Genomic DNA, 19,963 nt, shown 5'->3' with positions numbered 1-19,963 from the left:
AGGCAGTGCTCGCGGCGGCGGCGACGGCGGCGGGAGGTTCGGTTGTCGCCCGTTGGCCGCGCGGCGCCGCGATCGGCGGCCGCCATTGCAGGTCAGGCCGCGGGCAGGGAGCGCGGGAGGCCGCGGGGAGCGAGGGCTGAGCCGGGGATGGGGGGGCGATGGTGCGAGGGAGCGGGAAGCTAGGAAGCTGGGGCCGGGCGGGGCGCGCGGCTCGAGGAGAAGAATGGCGAGCTGAGGGGCGGGGAGCAGCGGGCGGGGGAGGGGAGGCCGGGAAGGGGGAGGGGAGCGGGGAGGGCCGCGCAGAGGTGGGGGCGACCCAGAGGCGCCCTCGGGGTAGGAGAGCCGGGAATTGCGGAGAAGGGAGCGGTGCGGAGTCGGAAGGCGGAGGGAAGGGAGCGAGCTGGGCGGAGCGGGAGAAGGGCGGAAAGAGTGGCCGAGCGCGGGCGGAGGACGGAGAAGGGGGCAGCGCGGGCCGGAATCTCGAGGTATGTGCGGGAAGGGGCTATTCCCTGGGTGGGGAGGGAACCCAGCACGCGATGCTTGCGAGAGTGGGGGAGACCTGGAACCCAGGAAGTAGCGGGAACATCAGAAAGGGTCTAAGCGGGGGGGTAGGACCGTGAGTTCTTTGGAGGGGACATTTTTAAATCTTGGGGGGAAGAGGCTATTGGGAGCGGTAGTTGGGAGGGTGACTGGAAGGAAGAGACTGTCTGGAGAGTGATCCAGCTGCTTTTGTGGGTGGAGAGGCCGGAGAAGAGTGGGGTGGAGTCGGGTCCAGGAGGAGCGAAGTACTTAAGAATTGGGGGACATAGGTAACGATTTGGAAGATGAGGGTGGTAGAGGAATAACGTTTAGAGCGATCTTTAGGAGGGTGAGCGGTTTGGAAAGACCATTCTGGGGTTGGAGGGTGGAGTTTAAAATATAGTTTCCTTGGGAGGTAGGAGAAAGTCTTGGTAAGAGGTCCTAGAGAAAGTCGGGGGGGGCGGGGGTCATGGGGTGGGGGTGGGGAAGAGAGGGGAAGCGGACTGAGAAGTCCCAGAAAGTGGGAGGGGCTAGAAATAGGAAGTGCTTGTAGCTCAATTTCCAGGGAGAGGAGGAGGGGGTCAGGGGAAATGGTGAAGATGGGGCTCGTGGGAGGGAAATCCAGTATAGAGGGAGACCTCAAGCAGAGCTAGACAGGAAGGGACTTTGGGCAAGGGAGGGGCTCAGGGCAGTAAAAGGAGGAAGGGTAGATGGGGCCGCAGAGTAGCAGAAGATGGAGAAAACTGGAGTAACTCAGAACGACTGAAGCCATCTTTTCTACCTATTGTCTGCGAATACCAGTAATTGATTCCCTCCATCATGGGAATCTTAAAACGTGATGGGAAAGTCCCACATGTATGCATAGTGTCCACACACGTTTTTGAACACACTGTTCACTAATGAAAAGTTCGGAAGCATTCAGTTCCACGTACCTTCCATGGCCCCTTGTCGGAGGAGAGCAGGCTTTTCATTTAGAAACTGGATTTTATCACTTAATAAGTCTGTCAAGAGACAAGGTCTTCCCTTGAAACTTAGATTATCCCCATCAGTCACAAAACCACAGTAACACTGCTAATAAAAGTAATCTGTATCCAGTTGTATGTAAAAGTTCATGAATTGTTCCTTTGCTGGAAAGGCACACAGAGAAATAGCTACCATGCTTAGAGAAGAAAACCTTCCAGAACTTAATCCCTGAAGCAGCTTGGTAAACCCTGCCTGCCATGTTTGAATTGTTCTCCCATCAATAAAGTAAACTTGACTTTATTCTTACAACATGCTGCTTTTATAGGATGTTTTAGTCCACTATAAAGATTAAAATAATAATTAAACAGAGTAGTGTAAAGTCATTCTATTGGGCATATACTAAGAAAATGCCATGTTCCTCCAGGTAATCAATAGCTTGACCCTAAGTTTTACCATATGTTAGGCACATGCTAAGGACTTTACATTCATAACTTCATTTAATAAAACAACCTTTTTGAGATAGGTTCTTTTTATGTAAGTTTATTGGTGGAGAAACTATGACATAAGATTACATTACCTCCATCATACATAGGCTAGAAAGATGGTAGACTCAGAAGGCAGTTCTGACAATGAATTCTCACTAAATCCCTGAACACAGAAGAGTCCTTGGGACTGAATAAGGACTCAATAAATGCTAATTGTTGGCCCAGCAATTTGCAAATATAAATTTGTAAGGACCTAATGAAAACAATTTTAAAAAGACTTTAGCTCTAATAAAATTTAATTCTGTGTAGTTGGGTTAAACCATTGAGTCAGAGCCCATTGTTTCCATAAAAGCTGCATGTTCTGTTTAATACCGTACATACCACACTTTCTGCTATATCTTATTTTGGGCGCTGTTACCATTATTAAGGATCCTTGCTCATTGCTATTCTCTGTTAAGCACTTAGTAATACTAACAATTCAGAAACCGATGGATAAAAAATTTTGTAGATTAGATGAATCAGTGAGAAAGAATGCTCTGTTCTTTTGACTGACTTTGTCTAACATTAAGGAAACGGGTTTGGGCAATAATTTTGAATCCTGGAGCTGACCTTGAGTACATCTCTAGGGATTTTAGAAACTTAAGCCTCATCAATTGAATATGATGAAAAGCAGGCTTACTTGATTTCAGCTGCCTACGCCACAGATGTCATAGTGGCAGTGTGTAAGATTTTCCTCATAGGTGGTTTATTTGCCATCCTGTGGTAGATGCTGTGAGAAAGGCAGTGTTTATAAAGCAAGTTCCTCTATAGACATCAGGCATGGTGGGTGGCGGGGGTGCTATGTGAGAGGACCGCAGGAAAGGATGGATTGTGGGGGAGTTACAGTCAGGTCGTATTCCGCAGCAGCCACTCTCAGGTGTTAGACCAGTTACTTAACCTTTAGCTTCTCTACGCTTGTTTCCTCACTGTAAAAAGGCAGTGACAGACAGTGCCTTGTTTGCAGGATGAAAAAAAATCCAGGGAAATGTTCAGAGAGGTTTAGCTATATAAGAAATGAAGCTTTCTGTATTAAAAATGTAATGCCTTGCCTGAACTTTTCTTCCTAATTAAGAAACTGGTGGCACTTTGATTTTTCAGGTTTTTAATAACTTTAATAGTAACTGACTTCAAAATGACAGTTAAGATATATCCCAGATTTGGTCTGATTTCAGACAAACCTTTTGAGTTTTGATTAGGGCTCCCATTGTGAGTATGCATTTGTTTTGAGAAGAAGGGATTCCTTTGCTACTCTAGTTTGTTCAGGCCTCTTGAAGTCATCCGGACTACTGTCTTAAGAAACAACAGTGTTTCAGCTTTACTTGTAACCTCCAAAATAACTCCAGGTCTTAAGATTGGGAATGATCTGAGGTAACCTCAGATATTTCTAAAAAAATTTTAGATACTATTTCCAGAAATCTTTAAGCCTCCCCCAAAAGACATTTTGTTTTTGTCTTTCCATAAAGGAAAAAGATAGGAGTTAAAATGTACACAATGCTTTTTAAAAAGTTTCTTTTACATAGCTAAAGTCATTTGACTAATGAGTACGGAACATATGTATTTATTTAGCCATGTAACAGCCTCAAAAACTTAGGTAGAAAAAAATTTCCCCTTTTATAAGAGAGGATAGGGAGTCAAAATAACTCATTGCAGGGAAAAGGTGTTTGGTTTTTTCCATACCTTCCATCTCCAAGTTCATACTGTAGTCGTGGCCTTGGAGACTCCACTCTGAAATACATTGAATTTAAACATCTTTTTGAAAAGTGAGATCATAAAATTCTTCTGGCTCTACAGGAACTTGGAATTATTATTCTTAACCAAAGACAGTTGATCCTATCTAAATCTGGGATTAAACTCAAGGCTGTTGAGAGAGGTGCTGGGCAATCTTTTCCATTGACTTTTAGTTTCATGATTTGATATGGTACATTGGTCAAACTGTGCCTTCAGATATTGCTCTTGATAACAGCTGCAGTTTCTACACAAGCAGTACCTTAGAACAGACATTTAAAAGTTGCTTTGGTTATTTGTAAAAGTTGGAATGAGTTGAGACTGAAGACTTAGAAATTTGTTTTACAGAAATTTTTCATTATAATGTTACTTGTTACCAACAGGATTTGACTTGTATTTTACTTCTTCACCTCTTTGTTTTCCTACTAACTTGCTCTGCCTGCTCTCAAGGGGATGGGGACAGATTGGACTGCATGTTCTCATGTTTTTTTTAGTTATCTCCACACTGGGTGAAATGCACCTCCATTACGTATGTTATTAGTGAAGTGTCCAGGTAAACATACCTAGTTTTAAGAACAGCTGTTTAGAGCATGGAGCAAGAAAAAGAATAATCTGATTCAGCCAATAGGATATTTTATGGTGCTGAAGAAGAATTTTAAAATTCAAAGGGATGAGTTCCCCTGCATTATTTATTAATACCAACTTGGTTAATACACCCCCATGTACGTAAATACAGCCATATCAGTCCACGGGTTCCTATGAGCTAGACTCTTGCGAGCTGGGTGTGAACTTCATTTGTCGTCACATCTCCAGCCTCATTAGGTCTAGGTGTAAAGTGTTTAGGTCACAGGATTTTTGTTTTTAGGAGAATTGCTAGCTGCCTGCCTGTATCAATAGGTGTACTCAGGCAGGGCCGCCTACGTAAGTGGATAGAGAGCTGTGTAGGCTTGTTGAAGCAATAGCAACAAGTATGGAGGTGCAGCTACTCTGACCTAGCTACCAGGCATCTGTTTTCCTTTATCCACTTCGACCACTTTTTTTCTGGTTTTTGTTTTTATTTATTTAGCTTTTTTGGCCACACTTTGCAGCTTGTGGGTCTTAGTTCTCTGACCCAGGCCCATGGCAATGAAAGCCCTAAGTGGGCCACTATTTTGAATTCTTGTTCTGGCAGGAGACTGTCCAGGAAATAGGGAATGCACCAAAAATATTTCTATTAATATTAATACATCCCCTTTTTCTAAACAGTCCGTACATTCCTACCTTAGAGTCAGAAGTCTTAAAGATTAATCTCCTTCCCTGCCGTGATTTTCCTAAAATGTGTATCTGTGTGAACACTTTATTGCTTCTCTGAAACTACCTGTATTTTATTATCACTTGCACTTATCAGGGAAAATACACTGTATCATCAGTCACCAGAAGTTTATTTAAATCAAACAAATATTGTAAAGCAGTTATCAGTCAAAAAATAAATACAACTTTAAAAACTCACAAGAACTCTTTCTTGATCTACATGTATTTATTAGCCCTTAGAAACATCACAACTTCAGTTTCAGTTATTGAGCCTTTTTGATTTATGGCTAAAATGTACCTAACATGCTCCTAAGTTTTATAGTTATAATGTAGAAATGCTGATTTACTTATCCTTTGAAAAATTAGCTATATGTTAGTCTTTTAAAGCAGTTCCACATCTTATAATATTTGGTCTTCGTAATAGTTAAATGAAGCCGACAGTCTAGGTTTTAGCCCCACAGTGACTTGTATGTGATAAGTGTCCACACTTCAGGCTGGAACCTGAACTTAGGGCTTCTAATTTTAAATTGTTAGTCTTTCTCCTTCAGGAGACCTTGGGAGAATATTAAAAGTGCTTTGGTTGGTCTGCTGACAGTGGAGGTAGTGCCTTCTTACCTGTCAGACCTTTGTTCGCCTAAGCCAGTGTATTACCTGTGGTCAGGGGTACCACACTTGGCAGTGCTGCAGCAGGCCTGGCGTATTGAAGCATGCCTCTGGATGTAGCTCTTGCTAAATGCATGTAAGCAGCGCCTGCCTGATGCTTTCGTGCCTTTTTGTCCTCGCTTGGTTTTCTCCCTGTTTGAGAGGTATTGATTACAAGTGTGAAGTCAGATGGCCTACGTTTTTACACTGGCTCTGCTACCTGCTAGCTGTGTTTGTGCCACATATAAGCAAGAGTATATCCCTCAGTAACTTTTATCTGCAAAATACGGGGAGGTCCCTGTCTCACAGTAGTTGAATGAGATACCACCCATAATATATATGCACAGGATCTGATTCATAGTAAAAATTGAATAAATACTGCTGCTGCTAAGTCGCTTTAGTCGTGTCCAACTCTGTGTGACCCCATGGATGGCAGCCCACCAGGCTCCCCCGTCCCTGGGATTCTCCAGGCAAGAACACTGGAGTGGGTTGCCATTTCCTTCTCCAATGCATGAAAGTGAAAAGTGAAAGTGAAGTCGCTCAGTCGTGTCCGACTCTTAGCGACCCCATGGACTGCAGCCTACCAGGCTCCTCCATCCATGGGATTTTCCAGACAAGAGGACTGGATTGGGGGTGCCACTGCCTTCTCTGGAATAAAGAATAACTGCTATTTATACTTGAAGTCCAGTAATTGACCAGCCGCATGGTTCCAAAGTGTGTTTGGTGCTCAAGAGAAAGAGGTTCTGCTGTCTTACAGGGCTGCTGGCAGTATATTGATACTTTTCCCTGGAGATCCAAAACAAAGATTGACATGTCAGTAAAGGAAAGCTGTTTAAGCAGGTGTTTGCTAATGGTGAGCACAATAATAATACCTATTAACTTGTTCTACAGTTGGTAAACACTGATCTGTAACCTTGCACTAGGCTTCATCTATTCATTGGAAAGATTTGTACAGAAGTCATAGTTTAGATCCCCCATCCCTTCAGTGCCCCCGTTAATCTACCTTTCTTAGGAAGACAAGTATAAGAAGCCAGCTTCAGGCAAAAATGTCCCATTTTAACTCATTCTGCAAACTTGCCACCAGGTGGGGCCATTGTATAAAATGAAGGATTAAGCATCAGGATTGTTTTAGTGTCTAAATGAAAGATGGGCAATGTGTTTGATGAGAATCACGTTAGAAATAAGCTTTACCATTCACTAAAGTCTGAAGGACCTTTTCCGTTCTCTCAGCTTTTAGTTCAGAGAGATCCTTTGAATCTTGAAATATAACCAAAGTGGCAAACATCCACTTACACCATCACCAAAGAAAAAAGTTAAATCTAAAATAATTCCTTAGTTTTTTAGACATACACAGAATGGAAAATACAACGCCCCTGAGAAAGGCAAGTTAGCATACTGACGAGAGGGTGGGCTCTGCAGTATATGTCTTGGGTTCAAATCTTGGCTAGTTGACTAGTAGCTATGTGACCTTGAACACACCGTGGTACCTATTAACTTTCCACACTGTAGTTGACCCTTGGTGATCTGAAGGAATTCTCTACGTGTAATACCAGTTTAAAAAATGTACATGCTATGGAGTTGTTAGGGGAATGAAATGAAATGTGTCTAAAGCATTTAGAAAGTGCCTGGCACACAGTATTTGTTATGATTATCCTAAAAAATATATTTTTTTCTCTACAGCTTCTTTTCCGTTGCTTTTTGAAGACGTAAAGCTCATGGTGCAGATTGTTATTTCCAGGTGAGTAAATTTTGAGGGTTTTAATTTAGCTTGAATGATCAAGTCTATATAGGTTTGAAATTTCCCTGAAAGAATTGGGGTCCTCAGATGCATCCGGCACAAATCCCAGCCTTTCAGTTTTGAGTTCAGTGCGTGGCACTGCCCAATTTCCCAAGAATTTTTGCTCAACAAGGAGTTCCCTTGGGCCTTGAATGGTGGTGTAGGACACTATGATTCATCCTTCACCCCTCCAAAATAGTGTAACCGCCAGCCCTTTGCTTGCAGTGCTGGGGCTGGAGGCCTGGCAGAATGGGTGCTGATGGAACTACAGGGGGAGATCGAGGCTCGCCACAGCACTGGATTAGCTGGAAACCTCCTGGGAGACCTACATTACACCACTGAGGTGAGGGGACTTTTCTTTCCCTGCCTAATGCCTCAGGAAAGCAAGCTACACCAAGGTGGTGCTCCCAGGACCCACAGTGAGGACTGCCCTCAGGTTTGTTATTCAGGGTCTAGCCAAGCCCCACTTGTTCTCCCCCCACCCCCGACCTCTGCAGTAGCAGGGTAATTTAGCTTTGGGGAATCTGGAAAGGTCACAGTTCTGAAAGTAGCAATTCTCTTACCTGGGGCCGGAAAGAGGAAAAAGGATATGAGGGTGGGTTGTCTGTTGTGGCTTCCCAGCAGTGGTAGAGGGAGTGGAGGTGCCAGCATCGTCTCCTGAGAGCATCTCTGGAAGGCACTTGGATATCATGACTTTGCCCTGAACCTTAGGCATCTCATTCTTGTTCTGCCAAAGGGAATCCCTGTGCTGATCGTGGGGCATCATATCCTGTATGGGAAAATCATCCACCTGGAGAAACCTTTTGCCGTCCTTGTGAAACACACTCCCGGGGAGCAGGATTGTGATGAACTCGGCTGCGAGAGTGGCACCCGGTACCTGGTGACAGCACTCATCAAAAACAAGATCCTTTTCAAAACTCGCCCCAAGCCCATCATCACCAACGTCCCCAAGAAAGTATGAAAGAACCTCGGATTTTCCCTCGAGAGCGGCCAACTCCTTGGACTCGTGCCCCCCTGCCACCTCGAGGACGGCTGGACGGTTCCCTGGGACCCCAGGGGGGTCCTGTTCTAAACACAGGCCACCCACTGGGTTTGAACTCGGATCCCTTCCTTATGGCAAGCAGTTCTCTTGGTGGAAATTTGGCCCCATTTCCAAGGAACCCCTCTCCTTTTCCCACTTCATCAGGCTCACTGGCTTCAAGTCCAGCACCTTTCCCTGCTGGTGCTCGTGACCCGGGCCTGGCTTCTTTCCCAAGAGGGATGAACCCCACTAGCACAGGTGCAGTTTCTTTCCCAAGGCCGGGTGGTCTCTTGGGCCCAAACCCAGGGTCAACTCTGAATCCTAGGGCAGGGGCTCTTCCAGGCCCAGGGCCTCTGTCTAACCCAAGGCTAGGGGGTCTCCCAGGGCCAGGTCCGGTGTCCAACCCAAGGCCAAGTGGTCTTCTGGGAACAGGTCCTGACCCCAGAAGTGGTGGCCCCATGGGCCCTGGATCTGGACCCACCCTGAGAGCAGGTGTCCTGTTGACTCCTGGAAATGGTCCCCCCAATCCTAGACCTGTTGGCCTGGGCCCTGGACCGACTCCCAATCTGAGGTCAGGCTTTGTAGGTACAAACCCTGCCCCGAGGTCAAGTATGTTTCCAGGTCCTGGCCTTGGGCCCAACCCAAGATCAAGTGGCCTGGGCCCAGGCCTTGGGCCTAATCCAAGGGCAGGTGGCCTGGGCCCAGGCCCTAATCTGGATGCCAGAGCAGGTGGCCTCTTGGGCACAGGATCTGGTCTTAACTTAAGAATGGCTGGGCCTCAAGGCCTAGATCTTGCTCCCATTCTGAGAGCAGCAGGTCTTTTAGGAGCAAATTCAGCTTCTTTCTCACAGGCTTCTGGAAACATGGGCACAAGCCCATCTTCCATGGCCAGACTTCCTGGCCCCATAGGCCCAAATTCAGGGCCTGGCTCTCGGGGAATTGGCCTTCCAGGGCCAAATCCATCTCCCCTGTCAAGGGCTCCTGGCCCTGTTGGCCCTAATTCAGCTCATTTTGCAAGGCCTGCTGGTCCTATGGGAGTAAATGCTAATCCCTTTCCAAGGGGGACAGGTGCAGGGGGGTTGAACCCAGCTGCCTTCTCTCAGTCTTCTAACACATTGGCTTCAAACCCAGTTAACTTCCAGAGGTCTGCTGGCCTCCAGGGTTCAAGTCCAGCAGTTTTCCCAAGAGCCTCTGGGCCACTAGGCCCCAACCCAGCTAACTTCCCAAGGGCCACTGGCTTACAGGGTCCAAGTCCAGCTACCTTCCCCAGGTCTATTGGCCCGTTAGGCCCTGGTCAGGTTACCTTCCCCAGGCCAGCTCCAGGGCCCCTAGGCTCTTCACCAGCAGGCCCTGTGGGTATCAACCCAGCTCCTTTTGCAAGGCCAACTGGGGCCCTGGGTGTAAACCCAGCTTCCTTTCCAAGAATGAATGGCCCTGTGAGCAAGACTTTGGTTCCATTTCCTAGAGTAGGGAGCCTCCCTGGCACAAACCCAGCTGCTTTCCCCAGACCAGGGGGGCCGATGGCTGCAATGTACCCAAATGGAATGTTACCCCCTTAAACACCATTTTGTCTCCAGGACCACCTTGGTTTCCAGGCACTGTGGTTCTGGACAGGTGAAGTAGTAGATATGGAACTACAATCTGAAGTACATACCTGGGGCTCAGGTTCAAATGAGCCTTTTTCCCCACTCTGCGTCTTCTTGACTGAAGGAACTTTGTAACTGTGGGATGTGGACTTTGGCAGGTGGGAATGATCCCACCTTGAGAGAAGGAATCTCCAGCCTTCAGGAGCCTGCTGTGCTTTTGTCCCACAGCTTTCTGCCCCTTGTTTCTTAACTAGTTCTTGAATTGTTCTTGTGGACCTTTCCTCAGGGATACATTGGCCTGCAGGTCCCAATTCATACATAGTCCCCTGCTCACCACTGGAGAATGAGCTCACTGCTCTCTAGAAATGTTGTGTTGGTGAAAGGACCATGCTTCTGCAACACTGACCTGGTCATCCTCTACTGCCATACCTTCTTCCCCCGCGGACTTGAACACAGAACAGGAAGTGCAGCCACTTCAGAGAGCCACCAAATACAGCATCCGCTTGACTGACTGGGTCTGCAGCTTCCTTCTCCTGGGACTTAGAGGAAGCCAGAACCAAGGCTCCACTGCTCATCCAACTCCCTCTCCACTGGTACTCCCAATCAAAGAACCTCAAGATTAAACTGATGTGGATGGGATTATGGGAATTGGGGTGGGGGTGGGGGATAAAGGGGAGAAATCACTGTGCTTTGTTCAGCCTGATGTGAAAGGATGGTTGGTGTTTTTCCCGCATTGTATCTTTTCTTACTGTTTCTTTCTTTAATAAATGAGACGAGAGGGCTGTTGATTTCACTCCCTTTTTATTACCTGTTCCACAGGGAAGGAAGTTTACCCACTGCTTTTCATTGTTTCAGCTTGGCCACAATCCTCCATGACCTCTCAGATAATATACTTTCATTTAAGGAGGAAGCAAGCTTTGGTTTTTAGCCTTAACTGGGTAGCTAGGGCTAACTCATTGGCTTAGTAATTTCTCCAAAGACCCTATGCATCCTCTGCAGTAAAAACTAAGCCACCACAGGTGTGTAGTTACTAAGCAGGCCTACTGGAATTCCCCAGGTCCAGAGGCAGCTTTGATAACTTACCTGCTTCTGAGTTCATTGGAATTACCTTGACAAAACTAGTTCTGCCTCAAATACCCATCTTGGAACTGAATTAAAGAGCTTTCATTAGTTCAAAGAGGGAAGGAGGAGTTCAGAGATACCAGCCTTAAGTGAGATACTTTATTTTGACAAATAAGTGCAGTATAAAAAATTTCACCAGAAAGTAAAAAAAAAAAAAGTAAAAATAAATATGTTTACAAATTGTAGAAATAATACAAAAGAGGGTTAAAATTCTCATTGAGGAAAAACCAAAATGTGTCCAATTGTATAAAGGCTCTTCCCTTGCAAGAAACGGGAATAAAGCTGAAGACCCAGTTTGGTTTCGCTGCTGAAAAATGTACAAAATAACTTAGAAAAACCAGTCGAGGTCAAACGTTGTGAGCCCACTTACTTGTACCTGCCTGCTCGACCTGGGAAAAGTTGATAATCTCAAGTGCAAGGCAGAGCTGAGAGGAGGACTGCCTAGAGTTCTCCATCTGGGAGTCCATCCCACGTTAACCTTCAAGTAAAAGCTGAAGAAAAACAAGCCCTTAGTGAAGTCTGAGCTCTGCAGTTGGCTGACCGGATTTCCTCCATTGTAGTGCTCAAAATAGTTTACTTCTTGGCCAGCAAAAACACGGAAGAGCCCGGAACAACTGCCTTTAGCAAATGCCTGCTGCCTCTTCCTAGCCTTCTGGATTAGGCCTGATGTCAACCAACAGTCTTCTAGAAACTGGAGGCCTATGCGACGCAGCAGTGTCGGCGCACCTGGAAAACCCACGAGTTGGCGGGCAACGAAGGGAAGCACCAGGGTTTGCCAGTCTGGCTCAGAGTGCACCTAGTTCTTTTGTGGGCAGCACCTGGGCACACTAGAGGCTTGCCCCTCAACTACTCTCCACCTTGGTGCTGGTTCTGACAGGTCAGCAGGCCCTCTGGAGTGGACGTTTGGAGAGAGAGCACACTGGAGCAAGCAACCCTTAAGTCCAAGGCTTAGTCAGTATCCCAGGTTTTAAACCCAAGAGCTCAGAGCAGTCTTGTGCATTGCAAATCTGTAGAAAACGGCCTTCCCTCACACCCTCTCCAAAAAAGCAGAGGAAAATCAAACATCCTCAAGAGGCATGAGAGAAGACAAGAACCTTAGAATTTAGATACGAGTTCCATCCCCTTGCTTGGTTTCTGGACAGGAGCAAGCAAGTGCAGTAGTGACTATCCACAACTTGGCTCTAAGAATTCCCTGGAGAAGCCACTGAGGAGAATGGGCAGTCTCAACGATAACCAGCTTGGACTGAGGGCTCACGTAGGGAATGCTGAAAAGCTTCCAGTAGAGGTGATTGTCAAGAACTGTAGCCTGAATGTCATGTGTGCTGTCCAGCTGCCAAGGAACCTGTCCAGGCAGTTCCAGGCTGCAGCCAGTTTGGTCAGAGACTCCTAATAGCTTTCCCCCCATATGCTGATGGCAGGCTGGCCTACTGCAGAGGGGCCGATGAGAGCCCTAGGCTCTGTCTCACTCGCCACTTGAAAAACAACTCAGTGAGGAGGAGGGTGGGAGAGGCGACTTATCACTGTGAAGGGAAGCCAAGTGAGGAGGCTGGCTTAGACTCAGAGCTGAATTTGAGAGAGGAATTCAGGAGTATACAGCTTGTAATACCCAAGTCCTCACTTCCTTTCTCATCAGGGCTGAGAAAGGGCTGATTACGGTTTAATCTTCTTGGTAGATGACCAAAACATTTTACCTTCTCAGAAGAGATCACAGACAAGCTAATCTAGATAGATGTTTGGGCAATTTCCAGGTAGAATACAGTCAGCTCCCAGCCTCCATGTAACCCATGGCTTTTAGCACCACCACCACCAATGTTTGTTCCTCCTGGCCAGCTTTCCTTTTTAACACACACACACACACACACACACACACACACTTAAAAACAGTACAGTGCTAACTCCCTGCTAGTCTGGCTCATCCTTGGGATGCTGAGATGCGGAATGAGGTACTTCACATAAGAAAGCACCATTCCTGGACCCTGTTTTCTGATGCCCAAAGATCAGGCTTCTGGGCCTTGTATTTCAGGCACAATCTTATTGCATTGATAACTAGATTGAGGTGGGGACATGTTACTAGCTGGCCCAGATCACTCAGAAGTACTCCCACCACCTCTGATTGTGTTCAGGTGGACTAAGAGAACCCCTTCCCATGGGCCCTTGTTGCTCACTCACCCGTGAGAAGTTGCCACTGAATGGAACTTACTATTTGCTTTAGCACACTTCTGAGTTCCCTCTGGATCTCAGGGGAGGAAATGGAATCTTGCCCAGAGGCCACCTGTATGTGCGGAGGCAACAGACAAGCGGCCTGAAAATAGTGTGCCTCCTCTGCCTCTCCTCCGCTGCACTGGACTTGCCTCCTCGAAACAGAGCTGTCCCAGGCCATACAACAGTCACCATTCTTTGCACTTTGGACCATTAAGAAACTAAAACAGCACTCCCTCTCCCTCCCACCCTGTCTTTTCCATTCCCCTTCCCTCCCTTACCCATTGCACTCTTCCCGCTCTGCTTGGGGGCTGCATCACACCTCAGCAAAAGCTAAGCTATACTGTTCTGGCTTCTTCCCACATCGCCGGGCGATGATGGCCAGGTACAGCATGAGGAGGGCCACCCAGTAGCAGCCGTACAAGATGGCCCCAGAGACCAGGAAGGCCAGCTCTGTCTCACTGAACAGATCCTGGCAGTAAGCTGTGTAGGCCAGCCCCCCAAGGAGGACTGCCACCCAGATGGACACAGGGATGAGGCCAATGAAGTTCACCACGATGGTTTTTCGGCCAGAGGTGCCCCAGCCAGACTTGTTGATGGTAGCAATGGCAAAGATCTTGGCCGGCAGGAGGCTGGACATATAGAGAAGGGAGTAGAGTGACATGAAGATCATCTCTGCGTTGCCCCGCAGGAAGCAGGCATAGGTGGCCTTGATAATGCCCACTAGCTGCACTGTCAGCAGAAAGAGGAGAATGTTCCAGATGCGGCCCCGGTAGAAGAGCTGTATGACCGTGGCAATGAGGAAGAAGGGGAAGAAACCTGTGACCACTGACTCGTAGGTCATCCAGAGGTGGTGCTTGTGGAACCACAGAGAGTTGTAGAGCCACTCCCGGAAGTAAGACTTGCTCCAGCGAGTCTGCTGGTTGAGCCACCGGAGGTACTTGGTGGGGGTCTCCGTGAGGCATTTAGAACGAGCTGTATACTTAGTCCTGTAGCCGAGACTCAGGACTCGGTTGGTGAGGTGCCGGTCATCCCCAAAGCTGCACTTGCTGCCCAGAAACTTCTGGTGGTACCAGTCCTCCAGGAATTGCTGAAGGAGGCTGTTACGGTACATGCCCAAGGGCCCGCTGATGCACTGCACACAGCCAAAGTAGGACTGGCAAGCCCGCTCCACGTTGAAGGCCATCCAGTACCGCACACTGCTCAGGAAGGAGATCCATGAATCGTACTTGTTGAGGATCTGCAAGGGAACCAGAGATTCTGGGCCTCCTTGCCTGAGGATGAGAGCCCCAGGAGACAGACACCAGAGAACAGCAGGCCTCCCTACACTCTGAGATCCGTAGCCCTTTGCTCTGGTTCCTGGCCACAAGTCCCAGCTCTCTCAGAGATGGGAAACCAGAGGCTGAGAGGAGGCAACCACACCCAGTCAACTCTTCTCAGCACCAGCCTCGCCTCTCCTCTATGCCATATGCACCGACTGTCCCAATGAAGTTGCTCTAGCAGCCAAAGCCACCTTCAGTCTCAGGAGGCAGCCTGTGGTGGTGGCTGAGAGAAGGGCTTGAGAAAGAAGCAAAGTAACACCCCAGCCCCCGATCCTGACCCTTTCTGCAGTTGGAAAGCTTCTTGGGAAGACATAGTATGTTGCCAGCAGTTCCCTTGGAAGAAGATCTGGCCCTTTATTCATACCATACCGCACAGAGCTCTTCAGTGCAACATCCCCAGCAGCAAGCGTTTTTCAGGGGGTCTAACATTGGAGGTGCTCGCTGCACCACTGGCCAAAAAGGAAGCACCCTCTAGGATGGATGACTTCAGAACACTGTGCCCCTCCCAGCAGTACAGGCTCTCTACATACCAGTCAAGTAATTTTCTGGCCCCCTGCCCCTGGTGGAAATAGGCAGGAAAGTGGGTGGGTAGCAGATGAGCCCTTCGGTACCAATGAAACTGTCAAAGAGGAAACCCCCCTCCAAAACAAAATGCCCACTTCCCTAGTATATCCAATTAGATGAAGAAGCAGAAAGAATCCAGACCCTCCAGCCCCAGGAATCCTTGGCTACTTCTTACTTGGACATCTCCCCCGACTCCTCCTACTTGAGGGTCCTCCTCCAGGACTCGAAGCATCTCAATGGTGCAGGCTGGATCCAGCACAGTGTCAGAGTCACACACCTGCAGAAGGAAGGCGCTGTCAGTCCATTCTGACACAGATACATCCACCCACCCGACCCCGGTGGCTCACTGCCCGAGGGACATAACCCCTTCACCAGACACACTTCAAACCACTAACAAAGAGATCTATGCCAAATAGAAGGGGTGAGATGAATTACCGAGGGAAGTAAGAAACAGGAGAGTTCAGGTACCGACTTGATAGCTGCTTGGCTGAGAGAGGAACCCAGGGGACTTTCAGTGGTGGGCCCAGAAAGGGAGAAGTGTCTAGTACTGGACAGATCTTTAGCCCTGATTGAGCCAGGCTCCTCAGAAGTGGTCTTAATATATTTCTCTGGGGTCCTTGGGAAGAAAGGAAAATGTCACTGAAATCAGACTGACAGGCACTGTGGCTCGAGCAAGGCCAGCAGGCATTGCTCAGAAGGCTGAGAAATGGCTCCTGCCAGAGGCTACCACCAAAGCTTGCTCACGGGATCATCACGAATGGCGCTGCCCTGTTTCAGTCTCTTAGACAGCCAGCCCAAGTGGACGGTGTATCTAGCCCAGTCATAGCCCCACCAGTGTGGCTGCCAGGCCATTTGTGCCCTGTTGGCCAGGTCTCCCAGACTAGGGTCCAGCAGAGCCAAGGGCTGTTCTCACCTAGATTCTAGCTCTGGATGGGCCTAGAAGCTGGTAGCAGCTCCTCCACTCAGAACCTGGATCAAATCCTGCCCACCCACCCTCCCCTCCAATGGGAGACTCCTGGTTTGATTCTGTTAGGTGACCCATTATTGTTAATAGTTGAACCTGTACTACAAACACTTTCTCTATTGCCTGACTCCTTGTTTACATTTTAGAAAATGATTGAGATGGTGTGAAAATCCCAAATAGCCAATGGGTAGGGGAACCGTCTTCCTGACCCCTGACAGAGCAAGAAACAGTATCCACAGATGAGCCCAGAGTCTACAAAAGCCTAGAATTCTTCTACTGAAGTTGCTGAGAGAGCCCACTTGCCTGCAGGAAGGGGGCTGCACTCCAGCCCTCTGCTTTCTCTCTCTGTACTGGAAGATTCAATGACGGCAGGCAAGCAGCGGAGGGAGGGCTGAGGGGAACCAGGTAGAGTCACCGCAGCCACTCTGACCTGCCTCCCCACTGACAGCCTTACAGTGCTGGCCCAAACTGGGAAGGTCGCAGGAGCCTCAGGCCACACTCCCAGAACCTCCTCAGCTTACAGGCCAAGCTTCCCAGCGCTGCTGGTCACACAGCTACTCCAGCCCTGACTCTCTCATTCCTCACACTGCGGCACTTCCTTCACCCCAGGGAGGTCTTTCCAACTGAGCAAGGTTAGGAAAGGCTAGTGCTCTCGGCTGCCTGGGCTTGCCCACTGGCTGAAGCAGGGTTATTTCCTGAAGGGGGAAAGACAACTTAAGTGGGCTCGTGAAGACAGACTGAAATCCAGAGTGTTCACTGACAGGCAGGCCCAGGGCTGTCCCAGGCAGTGAACCCATGTGCCGACCCACCAGAACACACTGGAAGGAATAGGTGTGGGAGGGCAGGGTTGAGGGGATCCTGTGCTTCGAGGGAATAGACAGCAGTCACTATGGCTTGAGCCTGTGCCAGGGCTCAAGGGCTTTTTCTAAGTCGTCTGAGTCCACAGGCAAGTCTCAAAGGCCCCTTGACCCTAGACAGACTGCAGAATCAAGACCTGTCTCACAGCCCTCCCTCTCTGGCGCTGAGGAGGCCCTTGGGCCTAGGAAGGCAGGAAGAGGCAGGTGTACCAACTCTTATGTGAGGGTGCAACTTTCCAAACAGCCAAGACAAAAAAATATGCAGCAAGCTAATTTTAGGTGGGTACCGTATAGAAAATTTAAATATTGGCGTACACAACATGCTGTCAGCAAGACTGTGCTGGTACGTAGGTGGGCGACCACAGCAGCTGCTATTCATTCAAGAGATGGGCATATGTGGAGAAGGGCAGGAACAGAGAAGGGGGAACAGATGCTGGACCACAAATCTGGGTCCTGGGTGTCAGTTTCTACTTGGTACTGAGATGCATAATCTTTGATCAGTTTTCTCTGGGTTTTGTTACATGAAAACTGGAGCCATGTTACCTTGTCAACATGATAAAATTTCCAAGGAGGTGTCAATGCCTGCTTCAGCTGGAAGCGAGGCAGGGTCTGTTGGGGTCCTGGCCCTGCCAAGATGGCTGCAGCACTGAGCTGGGGGGTGATTCGCACCTGTGTCCCTCCGCCTCACAGACAAGAACTTGACACCAGAAAGAGTGAGACTTTTCATCAACCCATAACTAAAACTGTCTGAGTGCTTTGGAGCATGATTCTTTTTGGCTCTTCCCCACACTTTATGACGAGGCTCATCCCCATGCTGCCAATGGTGAGGCAGTACTGCACAAGGACAAACGACCTGGGCTCAACTCCTGGCTCTGGTCAGTACTGCTGTGTGACATTAGGCAAGTGAGGCAACTGCACTTCAGGCTCAGTTTCTGTAAGCAGAAATAAGCATGGTACCTATCCCCTAGGAATATTATGAAGATTAAAAGAACTAAAACACATGAAGTACCTATAACAGTGTCTGGTATGAAGTAAATTCTATACACTTGTTTGCCACTCTGGGGATACCAATCCACAGACTTGTCCAGAGTCCAGAGACCTGCCCAGATTCACATAGCTAAGTACCCGCAGATCCAAGATTCCCGCCTAGTTCTTCTTGACCCCAGGACAGCTGTTGAAAATTACTGTGTTTACTGCCTTCTGAAGTGTAGGGGAGGAAAGAACACAACCCAAGGCACCTAGACTGGACCTAAAATTCCCCAGGAGATATACCTGGCTGGCTGGACACATCCACACATCCACACACACCTAGGGAGGCACCCTCACCTGGATGTAATCCACTGAATCACCAAGGGCCTTGAAGGCCGTGTACATGACCTCTCGCTTGCCTCCCCACTTCTGCATGATGCACGAGAAGGTGCTGGCCCGCACCACGTCCCGAACGCGGTCCATGCCCTCCTGCAGGCTGGCCTCCGTCTCACCCTCACCCGCCTCATGGAAGTTGCTGCGCCACACGAAGAAGCCAGCTTGCTCGGTGCCACCGAGCACCTCGTGGAAGATGTCCAGCATGTAGGCATCCTCCTGGCGATTGCCGTCTACCACCAGGACCACTTTGAGGTTGGGGAAGGCGATGCGCTGGGCTGAGCGCAGGCACTTGCGCAGGTAGTCGGGGTCCTCCTGGTACGCAGCGATGCAGAGCGCCACCGAGCGCTGCAGTGGGGAGGGCAGCTTCAGGGTCCGGCCTGCCCGTCGCATGCGCCGGTGCTCCAGGAAGGCAAACAGGCTCTGGATGAGCAGGTGCAGGCCCAGGATGGCACCGTACAGCCCAAAGGACAGGTAGTGTTTTTCTGTGTGGATGAACTGGTAGCCTGTCACGTAAGCTGCCAGGATCCCACCCAGCACTGCCAAGGCAAACAGACTGGTGCCCACCACGCGCAGGGCTGTTGTCAGCTGCACCGGCATCTGGTGGGAGAAGGTGGGAGAAGTGGGTCAGCGGGAGGCAGCTTCTTTGGTCAATGGCCACGGGGGCACGGTCTCTGGACCTGGCCTTGAACTGGGGAAATGATCCACTAATAACAACCATCACCACTTATTGAGCATGACTAAGACTGGAGACTCGAAAGCCAGACCAGTAATAGTAGTAGTTTAGTAGCAGAGGACAGGCCCCTCTGTCCATGGGATTCTCCAGGCAAGAATCCTCAGCTCTGCCACTTACTGTGTGCCTGTTCTACCCCTTAGTTTATTCATCTGTACAATGTGTGTTGCAGCACTAACCTCCTAACATCTTTGAGGATTAAATGGGTTATATACATAAAGCACTCAAAGCAGCATTTATTATCATTAGCTAAACCCAAGCCAGAGAGATCTGAGAGAGACCTAGCTGGTGGCAGAACTGGGATCTACCTGACCCAAAGCTCTCACAGATAAGCTTCAGTAGGGGTGAGCCTGAGGCCAGAGGAAGCTCTGAGCATCTGAGAAGCCAAGAAGAGGGAGGAAGTGGAGGGGCCAGGGTAGGTAGGCAGCCTTCATGCCCTATACCCACCAGGGGATCACACCACGAAGAAAGTGGGGAAGGGAAAGATGAGAAAGAGCAGGAAACACAGAGACATGCCTGAGGGAAGGAAGGAGGAAACAGCTTCCCTTTCTCAAAACAACTAAATCTGTAAGAGAAAGTTAACCAATGTTCTCTGCTTTCTCACCTTTTTCTCTTTGACTTGAGAGGCAGCAAAGAAAGGGAAAGTAACCAGGAAAAGCAGACAAGGGAAAGAAAAGGAAATGAGAGCTGGGGTGTGGACAGCCCTCCTGGAAGCCCAGCACTGGGGCACCGGGGGAACTGCAGCTGCCACTGCAGCAGCCCAGCAGCCCGGGACGGGCGCCTGCCAGGAAGC

At 48.8% G+C, this 19,963-nt stretch overlaps 3 protein-coding genes across 4 annotated transcripts; 2 read left to right on the top strand and 1 right to left on the bottom strand.

Annotated features, from left to right (window-relative positions):
- The first annotated feature begins 35 nt into the window (after positions 1 to 35).
- Positions 36 to 8,401, top strand: CHTF8 (chromosome transmission fidelity factor 8). Its single transcript, XM_068991916.1, has 4 exons — positions 36 to 91; positions 7,344 to 7,401; positions 7,666 to 7,783; positions 8,177 to 8,401. The coding sequence occupies exons 2-4, from the start codon at positions 7,379 to 7,381 to the stop codon at positions 8,399 to 8,401; spliced, it is 366 nt and encodes a 121-aa protein (XP_068848017.1). The 5' UTR covers positions 36 to 91; positions 7,344 to 7,378.
- DERPC (DERPC proline and glycine rich nuclear protein) lies at positions 8,398 to 10,675 on the top strand. The gene has a single exon (XM_068991915.1). The coding sequence runs from the start codon at positions 8,398 to 8,400 to the stop codon at positions 10,018 to 10,020; it is 1,623 nt and encodes a 540-aa protein (XP_068848016.1). The 3' UTR covers positions 10,021 to 10,675.
- HAS3 (hyaluronan synthase 3) lies at positions 10,397 to 19,037 on the bottom strand. Of its 2 annotated transcripts, none has more exons than XM_068991914.1 (3): positions 18,402 to 19,037; positions 15,420 to 15,531; positions 10,397 to 10,479 (listed from the first exon to the last, which is right to left on the bottom strand). In XM_068991914.1, exons 1-3 carry the CDS (start codon positions 19,035 to 19,037, stop codon positions 10,397 to 10,399), a joined length of 831 nt encoding a protein of 276 aa, XP_068848015.1. The 2 variants fall into 2 exon arrangements, with proteins under 2 accessions (XP_068848015.1, XP_068848014.1); XM_068991913.1 differs by lacking the exon at positions 10,397 to 10,479 and adding an exon at positions 13,685 to 14,608 and having other exon boundaries at positions 15,430 to 15,531.
- Between the last annotated feature and the right edge of the window lie 926 nt (positions 19,038 to 19,963).

This window comes from Capricornis sumatraensis, chromosome 20 (genome assembly GCF_032405125.1).
Source record: "Capricornis sumatraensis isolate serow.1 chromosome 20, serow.2, whole genome shotgun sequence".
Taxonomy (NCBI): domain Eukaryota; kingdom Metazoa; phylum Chordata; class Mammalia; order Artiodactyla; family Bovidae; genus Capricornis; species Capricornis sumatraensis.
Note: the sequence above shows the minus strand (reverse complement) of the source record. Positions and strands in the feature narration are given on the sequence as shown.

Coding starts and splice junctions, on each gene's coding strand:
- CHTF8 (XM_068991916.1), top strand. CDS start 7,379: ATGGTGCAGATTGTTATTTCCAG. Junction 7,402..7,665: donor GTGCAGATTGTTATTTCCAG/GTGAGTAAATTT, acceptor CTTTGCTTGCAG/TGCTGGGGCTGGAGGCCTGG. Junction 7,784..8,176: donor ACCTACATTACACCACTGAG/GTGAGGGGACTT, acceptor GTTCTGCCAAAG/GGAATCCCTGTGCTGATCGT.
- DERPC (XM_068991915.1), top strand. CDS start 8,398: ATGAAAGAACCTCGGATTTTCCCTCGAGAGCGGCCAACTCCTTGGACT.
- HAS3 (XM_068991913.1), bottom strand. CDS start 19,037: ATGCCGGTGCAGCTGACAACAGCCCTGCGCGTGGTGGGCACCAGTCTG. Junction 15,532..18,401: donor ATTCAGTGGATTACATCCAG/GTGAGGGTGCCT, acceptor TTCCTTCTGCAG/GTGTGTGACTCTGACACTGT. Junction 14,609..15,429: donor GAGTCGGGGGAGATGTCCAA/GTAAGAAGTAGC, acceptor GTTCCCTTGCAG/ATCCTCAACAAGTACGATTC.